At 46.2% G+C, this 20,297-nt stretch overlaps 1 protein-coding gene across 1 annotated transcript; it reads left to right on the top strand.

Moving 5' to 3' along the window:
- Positions 1-1,386: 1,386 nt before the first annotated feature.
- LOC120754743 (tumor necrosis factor alpha-induced protein 2-like) lies at positions 1,387-18,961 on the top strand. Its single transcript, XM_040068682.2, has 12 exons — positions 1,387-1,466; positions 7,101-7,452; positions 9,084-9,711; positions 11,009-11,123; positions 12,330-12,455; positions 13,181-13,281; positions 13,369-13,467; positions 13,639-13,762; positions 14,776-14,898; positions 15,782-15,937; positions 16,953-17,074; positions 17,490-18,961. Exons 2-12 carry the CDS (start codon positions 7,113-7,115, stop codon positions 17,629-17,631), a joined length of 2,076 nt encoding a protein of 691 aa, XP_039924616.1. The 5' UTR covers positions 1,387-1,466; positions 7,101-7,112; the 3' UTR covers positions 17,632-18,961.
- The last annotated feature ends 1,336 nt before the right edge of the window (positions 18,962-20,297 follow it).

Below are 20,297 nucleotides of genomic sequence, written 5' to 3'. Positions count from 1 at the left end.
CAGTTCAAACCATTACCACTTGTCCTATTGCAACAGGCCCTGCTAAAACCTCTCTCCCCTTCTTTCTTATAGGCCCCCTTCAAGTACTGAAAGGCTCGAGAATGTCTCCCACCCACAAGAGTTCTGGAGGCTTTGGGGTAAGGAAGGAAGCTTGTCTCTTCCAGTCTCTAGGCAAGGAGTCAATCCCCACTCTGAAGGTACTGGGGGGTGTTCATGTCTCCTGCGAGTGCCGTGAGCCCTGCTCTGGGGAAGGCACAATGCAGGACTCAGGTACAGGGGGCTGTGCTTTCAGGCATGCACCTCACCCCCGATAGCCTGCTGGTGGCAGTGCCCTACTCAGAAAGCAAAGCTTTCAAGAATTCTTGGAATATCTTGAATTGGAAAGATTCTACAGGGATTATGAAGTCTAACGCCCATTTCTGCACTGGACAACCTCAAAAGTCATACCATGTATCTGAGAGCATTATCCAAATGTTTCTCAAACTCTGGCAGGCTCGATGCTAAGACCAATTCCCTGGGGAGCCTGTCCCAGTGCCCAACCATGCTCTGGGTGAAGAACCTTTTGCTCATATACAACCCAAACCTCCCCTGACGGAGCTTCAAGCCATTCCCTTGGGTCCTGTCACTGGTGACCATAGGGAAGAGGTCAATGCCTGCCTCATCTCTTCCCTTTGTGAGGAGGCTGTAGGGTGTGATGAGGTCTCCCTAATTCTTGTCTTCTCCAGGCTGAACAAGTCAAGTGACCTCAATTGCTCTTCATACAGATTCCCTTCCAGACTCTTAACCATCTTTGTTGCCCGCCTCTGGACACTCTCTGACAGCTTTATGTCTTTCTTATATTTTGGCACCCAAAACTGCCTCCAGCACTCGAGGTGAGGCTGCCCCAGCGCAGAGCAGAGCGGGACAATCCCCTCCATTGCCCAGCTGCCCATGCTGTCCCTGATGTCCCCCGGGACAGGGTTGGCCCTCCTGGCTGCCAGGGCACTGCTGGCTCAAGTTCAACTTGCCACTGACCAGGACGCCCAGGTCCCTTTCCTCATTTCCCAGGCTGCCTGCACACCCAGAGATGACCACCCCAGGGGCAGAACGTGGCATTTTTGGAGGCACCTGCTCTATCCCTGACGGCGCGTTTCCGAGCCCGCAATGGGGCACACCACCCAGGGCAGTGAGCCCCACATTCACCGCTCTGTCGGGACAGAGCGCCGGGGCTCAGCTCCTCTGCAGGGACCGACCCTCGGGACCGCGCACCCCGCTGCCGGTCTCCTTCCCCGCCGGCGGGGATTTCTCCGTTCCCTCCGCTCGGGGGGAGGTGCAACCGGAGTTTCCCAGCAGCCGGGTCCCGCCCCCGCCCTCCTCCCCTTATAGCCGGGCTGCCCCGCCGCGGCCCCAGAGCCTCTGACAGTGCCGGTGACAGTGCCAGGGCTGCTGTCCCCCGTCCAGCCCCGCCGCCCGGGAGCCGCCGCAGAGTAAGTCGCTCAGTGCCGCCCGCACGGAGCTCGGCTCTTTCCCCTTCCCCTCGGGCTGGCGTCTCCCGCTTCTCCCGAGCCGCTGCCCCGCTCCGGGCTCACTTGCTGGGGAGCTCGGGGGCTCTCTGCTGTGTCCGAGAGTGGGAAACCAGTGGCAGATGCTGAGGGTGGGTTGCTGGACACAAGGACGGGTTTCAGCCCCACCTTGTAATTATCAGAATGGGGAATAAATCGGACCGCTAGCAGGACAGCAGCTCCAGGCATATCTCCGGGCTGGGCACCGCACGGATCTGTGCCTGGTAATTCTATTGTGACAGCTGGGTCTGATTTCTGCTGCTTTTCCCCTAAATTTCAGGGCACAGACTCAAGCAGTGAGTGCTGTAAACCATTCTTCCCCTTCCTCCCTCTCTGTCTTCCAATATCTTTTGCAAAATCCAGATGTAGGTGGGTATTGGGCGCCAAAGCGTCCTAAACCCAGATCTGGGACTGGGTTCCAGATCCAGCATGGCACCTCTGCCCTCTCCTCTTTGTCTGCGTTTAAAGGAAGTGGTTTTCCCCCAAACCACAGGAAAGTAATTGAATTGTGATTCACTCAGTTTGGCTACTCTGAAAAAACACCATTTCAGAGCCTGGACTCTGGATGGCCCCAGGCAGCCTGTGTGACTTGCACCCTGCCAGGGTCTCTGTGCCAATTTCTGCATTGCTATCTTGCCCTTTTGTGACTGCTTTTTCCTAGTCAGGGATGTCCCACAGCTTCTGGGACTTGCCTTTTCCCAGAGCACTGAGGAGCCTGTAAAAATTCCCTTCTATCTCTGTGCAGCAGCCCCATATCCACTGCATCAGCTCCTCAGCACAAATTGAAAAATGCAGCCCCAGTGTTAGGATCCTTGGTGTGTTCAAAGTAGAATTTCTTTTTGAGGCTACTGCAGAGTGAGGAAAAGACTTTCTGTGACTGGAGCATATGGCTGATCTAGAAGCCATGGTGCCTTGCTTTGACATCTAAGTTCAGAGCGGAAAACCTGAAGGAACACTCATTCTCCAAAGTATTTTCTGCCTGCCCCCACCAAGGGACTTTGAGGCTTTCCAGCTTTGATAAAGCAAATCACAAGGGAGCAGAGAGCTCAGGTTTGGGTTTGCTTCATTCACCCTTTCTACAAAAAGATGCCTGGAAAGCCAAAGAATTTGAAAGTGCAGAGAGAAGCTCCAAGGGACTTTGTTTATCTTCTCAGTCGGTGTTAGCTCTAGCAATGAACTTTGCAAACTCCGGGCCTCAAAGAAGGATTTGGCTTTGGAACGGTATTATGAAAACAAAACTCTTGACAGCAGCAGCTGGTTGCTCTTTGAGCAGCAGCAGTTCAAAATTATACTGCTCAGGTTTGAAGCAAGAAGAAAAAATGAGGTTATTACAGTGCATCCTCTCTGCTTTTTCCCAATAACAGTGTATATATAGAATTTTCTCTTTCTCTGCTCAAAAGGTTCTCACTAACAACAGGAAATGATGGTTTTCAGGTGTGTGTCAGTAATTTAGGGAAATTAGATTCTCATTTGGAAATGACTGCTGCACTGCACAGCTGTGCGTAAAACCATGCACTACACATAGTTTTATGCTGGTTTAGTGTCTCTCTCATGCCAGGTGAGATGCCCTGTGGTCCTCTGCCTGCTCTGCTATTCCCCTGAGTCTCTTGGGTTCCCCATCACCCCCAGCCCTACAGGAGTGCCTGGTGATGCTGAGGCACATGGATTGAGTCCTCTGGGGAGGTTCTGCTCCTGACCTGACTTCTTTACTGGAGACAAGTTTTGTTTTTCCTCAGCTCCCCATTAGGAGCAGAACTTGGCCACCATCAGGATGCTGCTGAACCACATTTTGGGTGGTGGGTGTCTCACAGGGGTCTGCAGATAGGACTGTGCATGTGAGCATCACAGAAAAGGGTCAAGGTGAGGCTCTGGGTGGCCCAGAGCTGTGAATTCCCAGGCAGAGCTAAGTGGGAGCCCCCAGACTCACAGTGTCTCCATTCAGTACTTAACCCAGATAATAAAAATGATAGGAAAAAATCCCTCACCTCCTAGAAGGGCTCCCAACTTGCAGAAATTGGATCTGGCATGTCTGTGGGCTCTTTGCTTTGATGAATTAGCAGTTTGTTTAGGTGTCAGCACATGGTCTGAGGTACACTGAACTCAAAATGTGTGCACTGCTCTACTGCTTGAAAGATGGCTTGGCCCAGTGCAATTTTCTTGTATGGGCCGGGTTAACCACTTTTCCACAGGGAACAGATGGGGAGAGACATGGCTGATGCAAATGCAGAGAATAAACTTTGCTAGATAACTCTGGATTTCTGAGAGGCTGTGGGAGATAGCCACTAAAATGAGATATAAATACTCATGACCTAGGAAGTCAGCAGGCTGGAGAGGACCAAAAATCCAAACAAATGTTTGTTAATATTGGCAGCATCTCTGGAAAAAGAAGTCAAGAAAAAGTTCAGCAAAAAATTTCGGAATAGGGATAATTAATAAATCTCTTCCCCTGAGTGCTCTCTGGCACACCATGTGCTGCCTCTCACTAGTAGGATCATTGTGCATGAAAGGTGTTTCTTTTTTTCTTTTGAGGAGGAAAAGGAGAAAATGGGAAACCACAGTGCCCAGAGTCTGGGCTGGGTCCTTCTATGTCTTGTCTCAGCTCCAAGTGTTTCCCTTGCCCTTGCAACCCACCCCAGAAAAGCTCTAACTTGGAGGTAGGTGCTGTGATCCGCAGAGAGCTTGCTGTGTCCCACTACAGCTACACCAGGAGTCACAGCACCACAGTCCCAGTGCTGCAGGGTGTCTGGACAGGGTGGCAGAGGATGCTCTGTGAGCTGTGCACTCTCCTGGTTTGAAACCAGAAGCTGAATATGCCAGAAATAACTGGAGCTAAAGGCTCCCCTGGCACAAACCATGTTGCTGCATAACAATAATGAGGATGACGATGATAACAGTAAATTAGTAATTACACTGAGTTGGGAACAATGTCAACTCTTGGCCTCAAATCATTACATTTCCCAAGACTTGAATTTGAGTTCTGTGCCTGGGAAATGATTTAGCATTTCTCCTGCTAAAAAAATTAGGAGTCTGCTGGAATTTTAGCAAGCTTTGATTTTTGAGGAGAACACAGGCATAGAGGAGCAGCCTGCAGCCATCCAAGCCAGAGCCCAGCTCCTGGCACGTCCTGTCTGCTGCACTGGGCAGGAGTACATGCTGATGGAGGCAGGAGGTGCAGGGCTAGCACAGCATCTCCTGCCTGTGCCCCCCAGATGGAACTAGGAGCACCTCCTTTTAGCTGAGTATTTCTTGTAGAAAGTGTTGGCATGTTTTTCTATAAGTTTCTTAAAAGCATTTTTTACAGTAAGAGCTTGGCTATCTAACAATAATGAGAGGAGATGGACAGGGAGTGTTTGGTACCCCTTGACATTAAGGCTGGGGCTGTATTTCAAGGCAGAAGTGGGAGCTTGGGTTTACTGGTATTTCCTGCTGCAGATACAAACACAGGCCAACCAGCAGTGGCACATGGTAATCACTGGGCAAGAGTTCAAGCAGGCCAAATGCGAGAGAGCATGGCAACTTTTGCATCAACAGCCTTACCTAAGTGCTTGAGCCTGGCTTTTTTTGAGCACTACCAGGACAAAGTTCTGACAGACGTTAAAAACTCAGCTTTTAACCAGTTTAATCATTCCCTTTTGGGCTCTTGAATGTGTAGTGTCACTTTGATGCTTTTCAAAGATACATTGCATTCATCATGGCATTGAAGAAGAACCAACACTGTTTGAAGTCCACCTTTGTGATCATCATTCATCAAAATGAAAGACATTAGCCTTTTGGAAAGGGAGAGGTACTTTCTTTTGTTAGAAAACAAACCAAAAAAAATCTACAATAATGTTTTGTTTGAACTAATAGGAAAGAGAAAAAGGACTCAGCTGAGTCTGAGTCTGTGCTTGAACAAACAGGAAGGAAGGGATTTGGCAGAATTAATCTAAACACAATGTTGTATTGGGAAATGCAGGTTACGAAAAGAGCCCTGCAAAAATTAAGAAAGTCCAAATCATTTACGGACCATGCCTGTTGTCCTGATTTTTTTGTTGGTTGTTTTTCTGGGTATTGTTCTAGTGGAAATGGAACAGAAAAGGAGCTCTTTTCCACTGTATTCTAGTGGAGCATCCTGACTAGCATAGGTGGAGTAAACTGCAGGGAGTTTCCTTCCCCCATCCCCAGTACATGTGCTAGGGAGACATAGGTGCACAGATGCAGCCATGGCACGGCTGCTGGCTAATCTGGGATTAGTTCAGTTAGTTAAGAGTGTGGTGCTAATCATGCTTTGGTTGTGGGTTCAATCCCTGTATGGGCCATTCAGTTCAGAGCTGGAATTGGTGATCCATGTGGGTCATTTCCAGCTCAGACTACTCTGTAACTCCTGCCAGCTGAGCTCTGGTGCTCAGGCCCCCTTTGCTTGCTCATGCAAGCAGAACTCCTTCCCAAATGAGTTTTCATATTTGTTGTGTTTAGAAAGTAATAGCATTGCTAATCCTGAACACAGCCTGGCATCCAAAGCCAGGCTCTCACTGCTCTCTGTACCAATCAGCTGCTACCACTAACTTGAAGTTTCTAAGCTCCCCAAGCTGCCAGGAGCCAGCAGGAGGAAACACGATTAGAATGAAAAGCCACAGTCTCCCAACCAGTTTTCCCAGAAATAAGTATCACATTTTGTATCAGCATGACACATACCAACATTGTAAACTTAACAAGGATATTTGAAGGTCGCCACATTGTGGCCTTATAATTGAAGCCAAATTATTCGTTTATTTAAAGTCTAATTTTTCTACCATTACTCAGTACAAGTAAACCAAAACTTGCCTGAGAGTTCTTCATACAGATGTGCTTCAGTCTCCTAAAAAGTCACTTTAAATAAAGTGTTATTAGAATAAGGGTTGGAAACTATCAGTCTTTATTTATTTATTATAATTGCATAATGGTTATAGTTATGCAAATAAATATTTTGCAATATGTTGAATTATAGAAAATTAAATAGGAATTCTGAAAGGAAGTTGTAACAATAACGAGTTTCTATTGTTAATTATTTGTAGTCTAGGAGTGTTGGTGGTAAGACTGGCAGGATCATGTCTGTTTGAACAAGGCTAAACTACCCTGATCCTCATGCTTTGTTCCCACTTACCTTCAGCACAGATCAGGAAAAAAAGGCCCTGAGTAAGGTGGGAATTGATCCCAATGCCATGTAAGAGTTTGAGAGTTTTGTCTTTGCTTTGAAGGCACTTATCCCACCCACATCATTCATGTGCCCATCCATGCTTATGTCCACCGTCACACAGCATCCCATGGGAGAGCCTGGCAAGCTCAAGATCTCAAATCAGGACATCTGAATCACCCTCAGAGTGGCTCTTTGATTTTCTCTAAGTTGGACCAGAGAGCTGCTTCCATTCTCTGCATTACCTGGGATGGTGCTGCTCAGGAATTCTCCTGTGTTCACACCAGACATGCAGCATTATCCATGTTGTCCATGCATATGCTTTGCCATACTTTCTCCTTGGTATTTTTCTTTTTCTTCCTAACTGTTATAATCTATTTTTTTTTTTTCCTCTTTGAAATTTACAGGCTAGAAGGAAAATGATGAAAATGTTACCTTTTTTCCAAAGTGGTCCTTTTGGAATACGCAGTGGATCAGAGGGTTGCATTGATGCAAACAGACCATTTGAAAACTCTTCAGCATCAGTAACTGAGCAAGTCCCTGCCAGTCCTGAACCTTCTGCAGATGAAATCTGGTCCAGGGACCAGGAGAAGATGAGAGAAATGCCAGGGGTAGCCTGCAGAGCTTCACGTGCCTCTTCCATCACGAGCAATGAGAGTTGCATCTCTGCCGGGGACAGCCCTGAGAAGGGGAACAAAGGAATAAAGGGAATGCTTAAAAGTGCATTTAAAATAGTTAAAAAGACCAAGCCACCCAGTGGTAAGTGCCCCTCCATCCTCCTTGCAGCACTTCATGGGCCATAGTTACCTCTAGAGGGTCTGTATGAGGCAGGGAGTTGTTCTCTAGGGAAACAAAGGTACCGATAGATCAAGGTGACTTTTCCAAGAAGCCTGGGAAAATTTGGGCTGAGGGAGACATAACCCCAAGTCCTAGTCCTTTAGTACCAAGGGCACAGTCCTTGAGGATCTGTCCATTTGCAGGTTTCCTGTCTAAAACAAAACTTATTTCTACCTCTCATGGGGGCACAGAGAACTGTGGGTGGGTGAGAAACTAAGGTGTAACTCTCAGCTCTGTTCCTCCATCTCCTCCTACAGCATTTTGTTGTTTCAGTACAAATTATTTCATTTCCAGAAAAGCCTTTACCTGTCTAATTGGCATCTCTTTCTCTATGTGTCAAATGCTTTCCCTAACTGGTGGTTTTCCTTCTTGGCCTTGAATTTGATGCTGAAAACAGGCCTTTTGTATTTGTTCTTACTGCTGCTTTGCCCCATCCCCAATTTTTTTTTTTCTTTTTCTTTCTTTCTTTTTTTTTTTTAAGCAACCAGATTTTTTAAAGCAACCAGAATTGCAGAAAATATTCCAGATGAGATACCACCAATGTGTGGAACAATATATTCTTATTTTCCCTTCTCAGCTGGATCTTTCTCACTGAGTACACCCTGGGATTGTAACTGACATGTTCACTATCACCTCTCAGTAGGGATTTACTGATTCTCCAGGTGTCTCTCTTCCTCCTCCATCTCAAGCTGATACACACCCAGCTTGCAGCAGAAAATCATATTTGTTGCTAAGTAACTTTTGTTCTATTGAATTTGTATCAGCCCATTTACTATTCAAGTTTTCCCATTGTTCCTTTAGAACACACCAAGCCCTCAGTTTCGATAATGTCTCTGTACTTTGTGCAATCAGCTGATCCTAAAAGGGGCACTCCCAGATTTTCTGCCACAATTTCTAAGGACAAATGAAATAAGATGAGTTTCGTGAATAATGTAAGCTTTCTCCACAAACATTACACACCTGACAAATCTTATTTTGGGATATAACTTTGCCATTTTAACTAATAATTTCCCAGGTTTCCCTGTCTCAAGTAACTGACTGTAGTTCAGATAAGATAGTTCAATTGTATTTGTCTTGCTTGCTAAATGTGTCTTCCCGAACAATTTCACAGGTCAGGTTGTGCCAAATCTATTTCTGGAAAACCCATGTGGTATTTCCTTTAACACATCTTCAGTTACGTCTTTCCATCGGCATTATTTCTAAAGCCACGCTTCTGGCTTGAGATCATATGAATGGGAAGGGGGATGAGCAATAACTAACTAACTCCACAAGGCTAAATTTTGGAAAAAAATTATAGGTGGCTCATGAATTGCTGTCCATATGCAACACACTGGTGATGTGTATTCAAATTTCCATTGCCCCAGTTAAAGGCAAGCTAGAAATAATCTAATCTTTAAATAAACAGATTTTCTATATGGTGTGGGAGCCCAAGACCTAGCATTATGGAAGTATAAGCATTTTTTAAAAAAATATTCCAAAGCCATCATTTTTTATAAAACAGAAATCTAAATCTTTGCTCTTGATTAAAAAAAACACTGTTCTTTTTTCACCAGTCAAACAAGTCATGGACCTCCTTGGAGAGCAAAAGCTTTGTGATGCCATTCAACATCTGTTTATCCTTGAGAAGAGCCTGTCTAGCAAAAGTGAGGAGGGACTGAACACCAGTCAGAAAGACATCGAGTCAGTCTATGAAGTTCTGAAGCACAAAGTCTTCAGCACCTTGAAAGATTCTGTGCTGCTTGCAAAAACAAACCCAGACCTGCTGCAGCAGGCAGTGGAGGCTCTGAAAGAGCAGGAGAAGGAAGATCAGAACTACATGTCAGAGAATCCACCTGACCAAAATATGCAATTTAGACCTAGAAAATGGAAAGAGCTTTGGATGGCTACAATAAAGGAGTCAGTTGAGGCTCGAATGAAAGACACAAGCTGTACTCCTAGAACTGAGAACCTCTCTGCAGTTGGCCAGAACCTCCTGCACATGGGAAAAACAATGAAAGAAGATTTAACAGTGGTTGCCAAGTACATTAACAAGCTTTATCCTCCTGAGTTTAATGTATTCAGCATATATGCAGAACTCTACCACAATTATTTTGCCTCCCAGGCAAAGAAAAATGCTGAGTCTCATCTGGAAGACAAGGATATTTACCTTCTTCTCTCATGGGTGCACAACTTTTATCCAAAGTAAGTGAGCTTTTATACATGTTTACCCCTGGCAATCAAAACAGGCTCACTGGATGCAAATCCAGGCATTTGCTTGATTTATGAATTGGTATTACTGTGGTCCAGTCCAGCACCTGGCTAAATTCTGGTGTAACTGATGATGTGCTGATTTACACTCCTTGCCAGAACAGCCAGAAGGGACACACTCAAGGCTGCTAGTCTGTAAATGAAGGGCTGTTCCACCATTCTGGCTTCTGAGCAACAGACATACACGCAGATGTTATGGTCTTCATTTGTGGGGTAAATTGGTCAGGTTCACTGCCTTGATATCTATTCCAGTAAGACCTGGGCTCACTCTTGGAAAATTTAAAAAATTTGAAAATTTAGAAATTTATACCAGAGGGCAGACAATAAATAGAACAATCTGAGATACAATTATCCTGGGCATGGAGGATGTTGTTTAGCAGTTACCCACAGTCTGTGTATGTGTTCCTCGCCTTTAGGAGAGCCAGGGGTGCACCCCTGTGAGAGGACACCATCAGCCAAGGGTCCCCATAAACCCTGTATGTTATCAAACTGAGAATACTGCTTGTTGTGGCTAACAGTACTGGGTGGTGAGTTGAGAGCTTTAACTTCTTGGGTAGAAATCAGTAAAGACACCAGCAATGTTTCTTCTGTTCTAAAGTCTTTCAACCTTCACCTCCACTGTTACCTTATCATGTTTCACTGATGAGTATAATGATTCAGTGTTGATCCTGGAAGTTTTCCACAGCCAGTGTTGTGCTCTAGGTCAGGATAATCAGGCCTGAACCAGCCTGTGTTTGAAGGGGAGCAGTTGTGAGGAGTAGGGCTCAGCCAGAGCAGCTCAGCCCAGCATTGGAGACAGTATTGGCCAGAGTGGCAACTGCTTTGAGGGTGTTACCAGAGGCCACGTTGAGGTGTCTGCTGAGGGACCACGTCCCACCCACCAAACACCAGCTTTTCACCTGCTCACCTCTCTGTATTGATGGAGAGAGGTCATGTTCAGGGGCTAGACTCCCCTGCTTGTCCTGTCCCCACCAGAACACAGTGACTGGTACTCAAGAGTCTGATAGATCATGACTCCATTCCCAGGGCTGCTTGTTGTCCCACCCTCAGAGGTCTCACCCCTGCCACATGTTCATTCAGCTTCTCCAAGTCCTGCCTGGACTAAGGACAATGGACCTTTCCATCTGTTTTTTCACGGATATCTTCAACAAGTGTTAGTGATTTGCATCAACACCTGTCTTGAATTACATTGCCCTTGGAAAATACAATTGTTTGGCTTTTTTCATTCCAGAGACATGAGAAAAGATCATGTTTTAGCCATGGAGTTGGATAAAGTTAAGCTTGGAAGCCTTTTGCCTTCAAGTCTGAGCAAAGAGCTTGAAAATAAATACCTTGACAGTGAAGAGGTAAGAAAAGTTCAGTCATTCCTCTTCCTTTCACTGCTCCCATATGACTCAGAGAAGCTGTGACTTGTCCTGCACACACACTTCCTCACCAGTGAACCACACACCCTACACACCCTTCCAGGGAGAAGCAAAGGCATTTATTTGTTGTTGGGGAACGGGTCTGCTAGATGGAACTTGCAGAGCAAACTGCTTAGCCCTGGGAGCCATGAGAAAAGAACTGCTCTCTTCTTGTAAATCATGTGTAGGAACAGGGGGAAAATCCAACAACAGATCTTTATGGGCAACTTTCCAATTGTCTGATTAATCTCCAGAGGGATTTATAATCCCTCTCCCAGGAATCTCTGAAGGATCTTAGATTACTCCTGGTCTCTGCAGAGGTGCCAGACCTTGGATGAGTGCAAGGCATAAAGTTCTGCTCTTGACAAATCTGTTTCTTTGATGAAGAATCGCCTGGTCTGCAGAAAATACAAGTTGCTCTGTTTTTTGTATCACCCTTCCCTTAATGGAAACAAGAAGCCACTTTGATAATACTCCCATAGCTTTTGGCATTTGGGGCTGGAATTCCCAGAAAATGAGAAGATGAGTTCCAAGTTTAGATGTAGTCAGTGATGGTTTGCATATGGGAGAGGTGGTGTGAGGTCTGCAAAGCGCATGAGCAGGCACTGGGAGATCACCAATACATGCCAGACACTGCACAGATCATTCATTTCCAAAGCCTCGCTGCAGCACAGAGGGGTCAGAGCACAGAAAACCTGGGAGCACTTTGTTTCCCTCTCCAGTGCTTGTGTGGTGTCAGGAGAGCTCACAAAAAAGGATTGCAAAAGCAGGTAGCTCTGAGTGTGACACACACACAGTGCGTGGCTGGGGGAATTTGGGCTCTGGCACACGTAGCTGCTGCAGCCTTTCTACCCACTGCTCCCCTCCCTGCCCTCCTGATCCCCCTGATGTGCAGGTGATGGGATCTTCACTCCTACCTTAAAAAACTCAACTCACTTTTGCTTAGGTGGGCATCATGAGGGGGTGGTCCTTGTTGCTGGGAAGTCATGGATCAAGCATCTCCTAACAAGAAGCCTTTATTTCCCAGCCGGGGCTGAGGAAAAAGTCTGCTGAGCCAGGCAAAAGGTGGGTGGGCAACTAAAACTTACAGAAGGCAGGAGCTGTTGCATCCATGTTACAGTAAATGCCACTGTTCTTCCTTCCCTAAAGGTTACTGTCAAAAATTCACTGAGCAGATGCTTAGATAAAGAAATCCAAAGATGGAAAGAAGACAAGGAACCAGAGAAGCTAAATGGGCATTTTCAGAGTGAACTACTAGGAATATTTGTTATCCAGGTAATACAGCACTATATTAAAAATAAACAACTGCATCCTTTACCTGCTAAGATTTGAGATTGACTCTGGTCAATGCAGAAAAGGGAAAGGCCAAGTCACTTGTGTAGAGTGGTAGCAGAGGTGGGTGGTACAGGGAAGCTCAAAACCATGGCGTGTCTTGGGCCTGGTGTACCATGGCAAACGCCTCTGTAAGTAAAAGAAGAAGAAAAACTGCCTTCATTCTGCCTGTGCAATTTCTTCTGCATCCCCTACAGCAGAGAGACAGAAGACAGGCTCAGTTGATTGAGAAATGGGGAGTCTGTTTCTTCCTCTCAGGAAAAGTGCCACAGGAAGAGCTGCCACTTTCCTTTCTCTGGCTGCAGAGGATTAGTTGAGTTTATTTTTTAAAAATAAACCTCTCATATGTTGAGGTTATTGTGATTAAATTGTTTATTTAAATGCAATCTAATGACATTCAAAAAAAAAAAGAAAAAGAAACAAAAAAAGAAACAAAACCAAGTGTCAAATTGCCTACTTTCTCAGCTGCTTTCTAGATTTTCTTCATGCTCCTTTTGAACCTCTCAGCTGAGTATAGCTGCTCTGTGTGGTCCCTGGCTCAGTTGCAGGGAGGGATGCAGGAGAGCTGGGTGCAGTTACCTCAGTAAAGGATCTGCAGCCTCCTTACCCAGCAAACCTGGCCTTTTTGGAGCAAGTGACATTTAAAATTGATCTTCCTTGTTTAACAGAGTATCTACAGCAGCCAGAAGCGAGCTGAGGACATCAGCAAGGCTGTGGGTGAGGAGCTGTCCCATCGGCTGCTGAAGGAGCTGCCAGCTTTCCTGAGGAGGTGAGGTGGTGAGGGGCTGTGGGCAGCAGGGCTGGCCAGCGCCTGGGCAACCACTCACCCCTTCTCCTCTTCCCATCTCCCCTCCAGCTACAGGGATGCCTTTGAAGACTTCAAGGAGAAAAGCAAGAAGCACAGATACTATAAGCCTATACTGATTGCAAATATTAACAACTGCTGGAATTTTAGGTAAGGGTCCAAGAGAAAAGGTTTTGCTCCTTCCTCTGCAGGCAATGTATAGAGGGGAGGTACTCCTGAGTTAGCAGAGGTAGGTCCATCTGCCTGCAGAAGGTTTGGAGTCCTCTGAATTTCTGTCCTCTGAGGATAGACTGTTCTGACCTGGCTGGTATTTTCTTGCAGAGAATACACGGAGAAATACGTGGCAGAGAAGGATGACAGTAAAGCCGATATCCTCAGTACTCTTGCCGATATTGAAAACAGCGGCTTTGATGTGCTGCTTCAACAGCTCTTTGCCCAGCTGAAGGTACCATATCTGTGCCCCACACCCTCCTGCCCCATGGCTCAGCTGATACCAGGGCAGGGCACGTTCTCCTGGTGTGCTATCTGTTGCTCAAATCTCTGATTCAAATCAGCCAAGTTCAGAAGGGACAGGATCAGTCCCAACCCACACTGCTGCCGGAAAACTCCCACTAAGCTCTCCTTGGGCTGGTCCTCAAGCCTGCAGGCATAATGGGTGCAGTGACATGTGTGGGACTGTGCAGGTGAACATAAAATCTGCTGATCGCATCTGAGACAACGGCTGCAGCCGGGAGAGTCTCAACCTGCAGCTGTTTGCTCTCCACACTGTAGGGAGCCATCATGATGGCATGAATTGCAATTACACAGCTTTTGGCTTCCCCATAAAGGTGACCTGAAGGACTTTTTTGTACTTTTGTGGTTTTTGGTTTTTTTTTTTTTTTTTGTTTTTTTTTTTTGTTTTGTTTTGTTTTTTGGTGTTGGTTTTTTTTTTTTTTAATTGTTTATATCTATGTATAACACAGTTTTTTCAAGATAAGTAATTTTGGTGGAGGAAAAGGAAGCGTAGGAGTCAGGAATGTTCAGCCACAATCTCTCCTGCTTTCTCCACAGAGCCTTTTGGAAGGCATGAGAAAACAGGGGTGCGGTTTTTTTCATATTTATTTACTGTGGCTGAAAAAAATTATGGTTGAAAACATCTCATAAGGATTTTTTTTTTTTTTCCCTGATGGTACCCATAATACTTTAATCAGACAAGATGGCGAGGAAAAAAAAGAAAGCAGAAATAGTAAAAACAACTCCAATATGAAACTTTCCAGCCCTTGGTCTTCTTCACTGTGAGGAACCAACAAGGGGACACAGCCCCTTGTTCCCCTGTTCCTGTAAGGCATCACCACACAGCCCTGCACAGGACTACACACCCTGCTCTTGCTACATGGGATATTCTCCACGTAGAAATGACAAATATAGATGTGCATAGAATTTTTTTGAGGTAACTTAGCAGATTCTCCTTTTTTTCAGCCAATGTTCAAGAGGTTTACAGAGAATAAATGGGACTCCAGCAGTGAAATTATGAATGAGATCATTAAAACCACCAGCAAGCATATTTCAGAGTTCCAGACATTAAAGGACCCATTTTTCCATGTAAGTCCGAGCGAAATATTGGAGGGATTCTGGGGTGCCGAGGTTGCATTTTCAGCTCTGACCCTCTGTGGCTTGAGTTGCCTTGACCTTCGGTGAGCTGGCCTGGCATCAGGAAGCCTCTCAGACAGGGTTTCCATCAGCATGCAGTTTACCCAGATTAGGCACATAAATCTTAGCCTCCTTCCTGTGACAGAAGCAGACTCCTGCAGCTCTGCTGCCCTGTTTGCAGAGTAAACCACCCCTGATGTAGAGAAAGTGCTTCAGAGACCACCCAACACGTGGCTTTATTTACAGATTTGGTTTAGCAATCTTGAAACACAGATGCAGTTGCACTGTGGTTCAGTCTCTTTGCTCCTTTGATTGCCATAGGGCCTGGAGGAGATGGATGAAACTGGGACAGATCCCAGAGAACTGAGCCAGAACCATATCCTCACTGGTGCTGGACTCTATATGAAATAACATCATATAAGACAATATTAGATTTCCTGCTTTTGCCTTTCTAGTAGTTGAGACAAATGATGTTTTCTGTGTTGGAGAGAAGAACAGGAAGAGCAGCATGAATTCCTGTTTCTCTGGAATACTGTTACTCCTGTAGCACATGGAGATCTTTTCCGCACTTCAAACTCTTCCCAGAAGGAAACAACATTTGGAAATTCCCATACTTATTAGAGCACAAAGAAATTCTCAGCATCTAGGATGTGGTGTAACCAGTCTTGGGAGGTTGGCAACCAGGGTTATTCCTGCTGTGTAATCAGCAGCAGGCATAGGTGGGGCATGTCTCACAGGACCCAGGATGGTTTTGTCATTCGTCCACACATATGGTTTGTTCTGTCCCCAAGCAAAAGAGGGATGGATGATGATTCCCTCCTCTTCTTCCCACCAGGCTATTGTTGAGAAAATCCACGCCCGTTTGGTTAAAGAGTACATTGTGAGGCTGCTGAAGAGGAAGGTCAGCCTGAAAACTCCAGCACAGCAGCAAACTCTGGCCCAACACATCTCCAAGAATGCTGCTGACCTGGAAGCCTTCTGCACCAGCAATGTACGTGAGTGCTTGCCACGAACACATCAGCACTGGGCATAGACACACTGAAAAACAGGAAAATAATTCTGGAAACTTTTGTTAACCTTTTCAACTCAGCTTAATTTCCTGAAAGGCAGGACCTTAGGCAGAAAGACTCCACTGTCAGCAGCCTGCCCCTCCCTGCTTGGAGAGACATGATTTCACCCTCTTTTGTCCCATAGTCAGTTTCCTTTTGAAGGTTAATATTAACAGGGTCAGAAAACCTAGATAATCTTTTCTGGTTTCAGTACAGTGTCCATGGTGTCTGGGTTTCCCCTCACCCTTGTTTCCCCCACACTGCAGCTTTTAGGTCAGCCAGGGTAAAGCAGGCAGTGTGGGGTCTGTGGTATTTGAGGAATTTCTTCATGAGAGCCACAGCTGGAACACCCCTCTCTGTGCATTGAGATCATCTCCTTCCTTCCATGCCTCTAATTTTGCCTGCAAAAAAGCTAACAGCTAAGCCAAAACTTGTCCTCTACCACCCTATGCACGTTTGACTGGAAAAGGAACAAGTCTGAGTTTCACATAGAGTGGGTAGGAGGTCAGGCAGCTACACCTTGGCCAGAAAAAAGCTCCAGTTGGGGCTTCTTCCTGGTTTTGGTAGTACCAGGAGATGCTAAAGGCAGGCTTCTGTTTGGAGCTGGGGCAGAGCAGCACGGGGCAGTGATTTACCTGGCCCATCAGACCTTGTACGCGCACCAGGCAGTGCAGAAACCCCAGGAAGAGGAAGTGAGCAGAGAGAATCTGCTGAGGTGGATGTGGAAGTCTCAGTCTTAGGGCAAGCCACACGCCACTCGTGTAAAAGGATTAAAAACCATCAGGAAGCTTTTTCCAAGGATGCCCCAGGCAGAAACATCACTGAAAACAATGAGGCACCTAAAATTACTGATGTGCCCTTTCCACTTGCCAGGAAACAGCCTCAGGAGGCAGCTCCAGGGGTGGGGGGTGGTTTGCACCCCCATGATGTCTTGCTAACCATGTTCTTTTCTCACAGGGATCTCAAGCCACGTGGCTGAATTCAGCACTGCCCAAACTGGCTGAAATAATCCGGCTTCAGGATTTAGGGGCTATTAAAATTGAAGTTGCAACACTTGCCACAACATACCCAGACATCCGGTAAGAGACGCTGAAAGAGGTTTGCTAATACTCATAAGGAATTTTAATTGAGCCAGAAAGCAGTCAAATGTGAATACAGGTGAAGTTCATATAGCCTGAGCCTATAAACCTGGGTGGGGGTGCCTTCCAGGGTGTGGCAATCCCAGTTTTATCAGAAAGCAAAGGAAGATGTGAATAAAAGCCTATTGGTATATTCCAAATTCTGACCTGATTTTCTCCTTTAGCTTGGAGATTCCCTTCCCTATCCCAAACATCCCAGGACAATGCAGGGTCTTTTGCAGGACTGCCAGATGCTGAGCTGGCACCCACAGGGGACGTCAGCACACGCCACAGGGTGGGAGCCACATCCTGGAGCAATGGCCCTGACGTGGAGGTGTGTGGGAGGAAATAAAACCTGCCTCTTTCTTTTCCACAGCAAAAGGCACCTGGAAGCGTTCCTGCACATCAAAGCCAATTTGTCACGCAGTGAACTCAAAAGCATCCTGGGCTATTTGGCGGACAGCACAGCATCCACACAGCCCAGAGCCCCGCTCTTCTCCAACATAAATGTGTCCTAGACCAAGGCATGTCTTGGCACCTCCCTGTGCTGGACTGTGGGGTGAGCTGGGGGTGGAGACCATCCTCTGGAGCAATGAACAGCACACACTGCCACCTTTTCCTGTGGAAAGTGCTTTGTCCCAGTCTGCTGCTCAGCATCTCTGTGGGAATCATCATCCTCCATGTGGGGCTGGGTGCAGGGTGCACCCATGGGAGGTGCAGTGCCCACAAGGACCAGGACTGCTCCTCACACCATTCATGGATTCCCCCTGAGGTCTCCTTGGTGCCACATTCTCTGCCTGGACACTGCCCTGGTGCTCTGAACTCCATCTACCTCTCAGGGTGCCACAAAGGCCACATCACAGACCAAGCAGGCACCACCTGTGTAGCTTGTCTTCTAAGGAAATTAAGGAAAACAAAAACTGGAACCAAAATTAGGAGATGTTGGAGAAGTCCCATGTGAGCATGCTTGCAATCCATCTGCCTTCCTCAGAGCTAGGGAGGGCAGCTGTGTTAGGCTGCTGGGAGAAGCATGAGGTTTGGGGTGAGGAAGAGCTGCAGCTCAGCCATGGCAGGGCTCCTGCCAGCCCCCTTGGAGCAGCTGCCTGCTCTTTCCCAGGGCAGCAGCACTGCCCAGGGCCTTGGGTTTTCCAGTGGAGAACTGGCCCTGGAGAGCGTGTGCTTCCTTCACCTCTGTGAGGTGAGAGCACTTGGGCCCTTGGCAGCCAAGCCCCGCTGCAGTGGCCCCATCCAGTGCATCTGCACAGAGGGACTCCTGCCAACAGAGGCTGGGAGCAAGCTGCCTGTTGCAATGGATTGTGTGGGCTAAGCCACCATCCACTAAACACTTTGGACATTACTGAAGTCCTCCTTATCGAGGAGAGGGCTTTTCCAGACCCCATTAACAACAAGCGCTTTGAATAAGGCGTGGAACTGGTCTCAAATGCCATCAGTACGTACTGAGCACCCTGTGCATGTCACCGTTCTCTTGCTCACTCTTTCCCCTCTTGCTGTGAGGTAGATATGATGTGAAAACACAAATGAGTCTCTTGTGAAACTGTGTTTTGTTTCTTACAGCCCAGTTTTTTTGGGAACCTAGTCACTTGCCAAAACAAGACTCTACATTTGGAGACCTTTCCCTTCTGTTTTCCTCTATTTGAACATTTGTATCAGTCTCTGGAAAGTTAGTCCGGAAGGAAGATGCCTGATGACTGTGCAAACCATATAATGTATTTATATGTATATGCAGTATATCACCGGTGTATTTTTGCACCCATTTTTATTTTTTTTCTCAGTTAGAGATACTAATTTGCAATGTTTATAATAAACAGTATTCAAATATGCTAGAAAGGTGACTCATTTATTCTATCTCTGGCTATTGTTTCCTGTGTTGTCACAGCTATGTCCTTCAAAGGGCCATTTCTCCCAGCCTGCTCTGGTGAATATCACCCACTGGTTCCAAGTAGGGGGTCTTGCTGGACTACAGACAGGCTGGAAAATCATTGCTGCTGCCCCTGTAAGATATTCCCTGAGTACAGTGGGCTGCTCACTAGCAGTGGCCACTGGCACACACTCAAAGGAACCTTCTGCCAACAGGTCCTGTGGCAAAGTTGTGCCCTGAGTGAAAAACAGTGCTTTGGTTTTGTCTGCTGCCTGGATACTGGCAGCACAAATCACCCTCTCCTTCCTTAAGCACACTCACACAAAACTCATATAGACACATGGGTTAAAAAATTATTATTTAAACACTCATCTCAGCTACAGTTTAAAGCCAAATACCAAAATGATTTCTAACTATGCTGAGCACTCATGACAACTGTCACCTATTGGGTAACATTTTCTTTTCCAATTAGTGAAAGGTCATTTTTTTGCTATAAAAATACGTATTTTGATTTAGAAATCTGCTAAAGGCCTACAGAAATGCATCATACAAGTGATTGCACTGATCTTTAAAAAAAAAAAAAAAATCCAGCTAAGTAAGTGCCCAAAGGGAAACAGTATCTATTTATATACCATAATTAGCATGGGTAGGATAAAATGGTTTTCATACACATTTCATAAGCCATATGGAAGCGCATTGTGCAATTCTCTCCATCCTGCTATAAAACACCAGCTTTCATCTCTAATGAGCCCAGGAAACTAATTTATTTGTCTTCCCGTATGACTCGACATTTACAATGGCATTTATTTATAGGGGGCATATTACACATAGCCAGGTAGTTTCAGGAGGTTGCACAAACATCTTCTGATAACAGTGTTAGTTCAATGTGATAAATAGCACTTCTAAAAACTAAGTAAATAAAGTTTCCTGAGGTCAGTGTGGCTCGATTTTCTTTATCATGCAGCCTCTGCTGATGCTGATGTCTGCCCGTCTTTGGAGGCAGAGAGGATAGCCAAGATTAAAAAAATAAGACCAATTTTACGGAGCAGTTAAGAAAGCTGGTTCCTGAACACAGCTGCTGTGGCACTGCCAGCTTTCCCTGTTTGCTGTCATCATTGTTCCCAGCACATCAGCATACAACAGCCACCACACTGGGCAAGGGCTGAGCTCAGACATACACTCACACATTCCTGGCTCCCTACCCATCTATCCCACCTGGCACCTCCATCATTTGACAGAAGACTTGCAATTTGCAGTGCAAAAGATGCAAGGACACAAACCACGGCATAGCAGGGGGTGATCTGA

The sequence above is a fragment of the Hirundo rustica genome, chromosome 6 (assembly GCF_015227805.2).
Source record: "Hirundo rustica isolate bHirRus1 chromosome 6, bHirRus1.pri.v3, whole genome shotgun sequence".
Lineage (NCBI taxonomy): Eukaryota > Metazoa > Chordata > Aves > Passeriformes > Hirundinidae > Hirundo > Hirundo rustica.
The sequence above is the reverse complement of the archived record's forward strand: the minus strand, read 5'-3'. Positions and strand labels throughout refer to the sequence as shown.

What these genes read in the sequence shown, in the direction of transcription:
- LOC120754743 (XM_040068682.2), top strand. Translation starts at nt 7,113, where the DNA reads ATGATGAAAATGTTACCTTTTTTCCAAAGTGGTCCTTTTGGAATACGC. An exon ending in AACAACTGCTGGAATTTTAG is followed by an intron (nt 13,468 to 13,638) that starts GTAAGGGTCCAA and finishes ATTTTCTTGCAG; the next exon opens with AGAATACACGGAGAAATACG. An exon ending in TAAAGGACCCATTTTTCCAT is followed by an intron (nt 14,899 to 15,781) that starts GTAAGTCCGAGC and finishes TCTTCCCACCAG; the next exon opens with GCTATTGTTGAGAAAATCCA.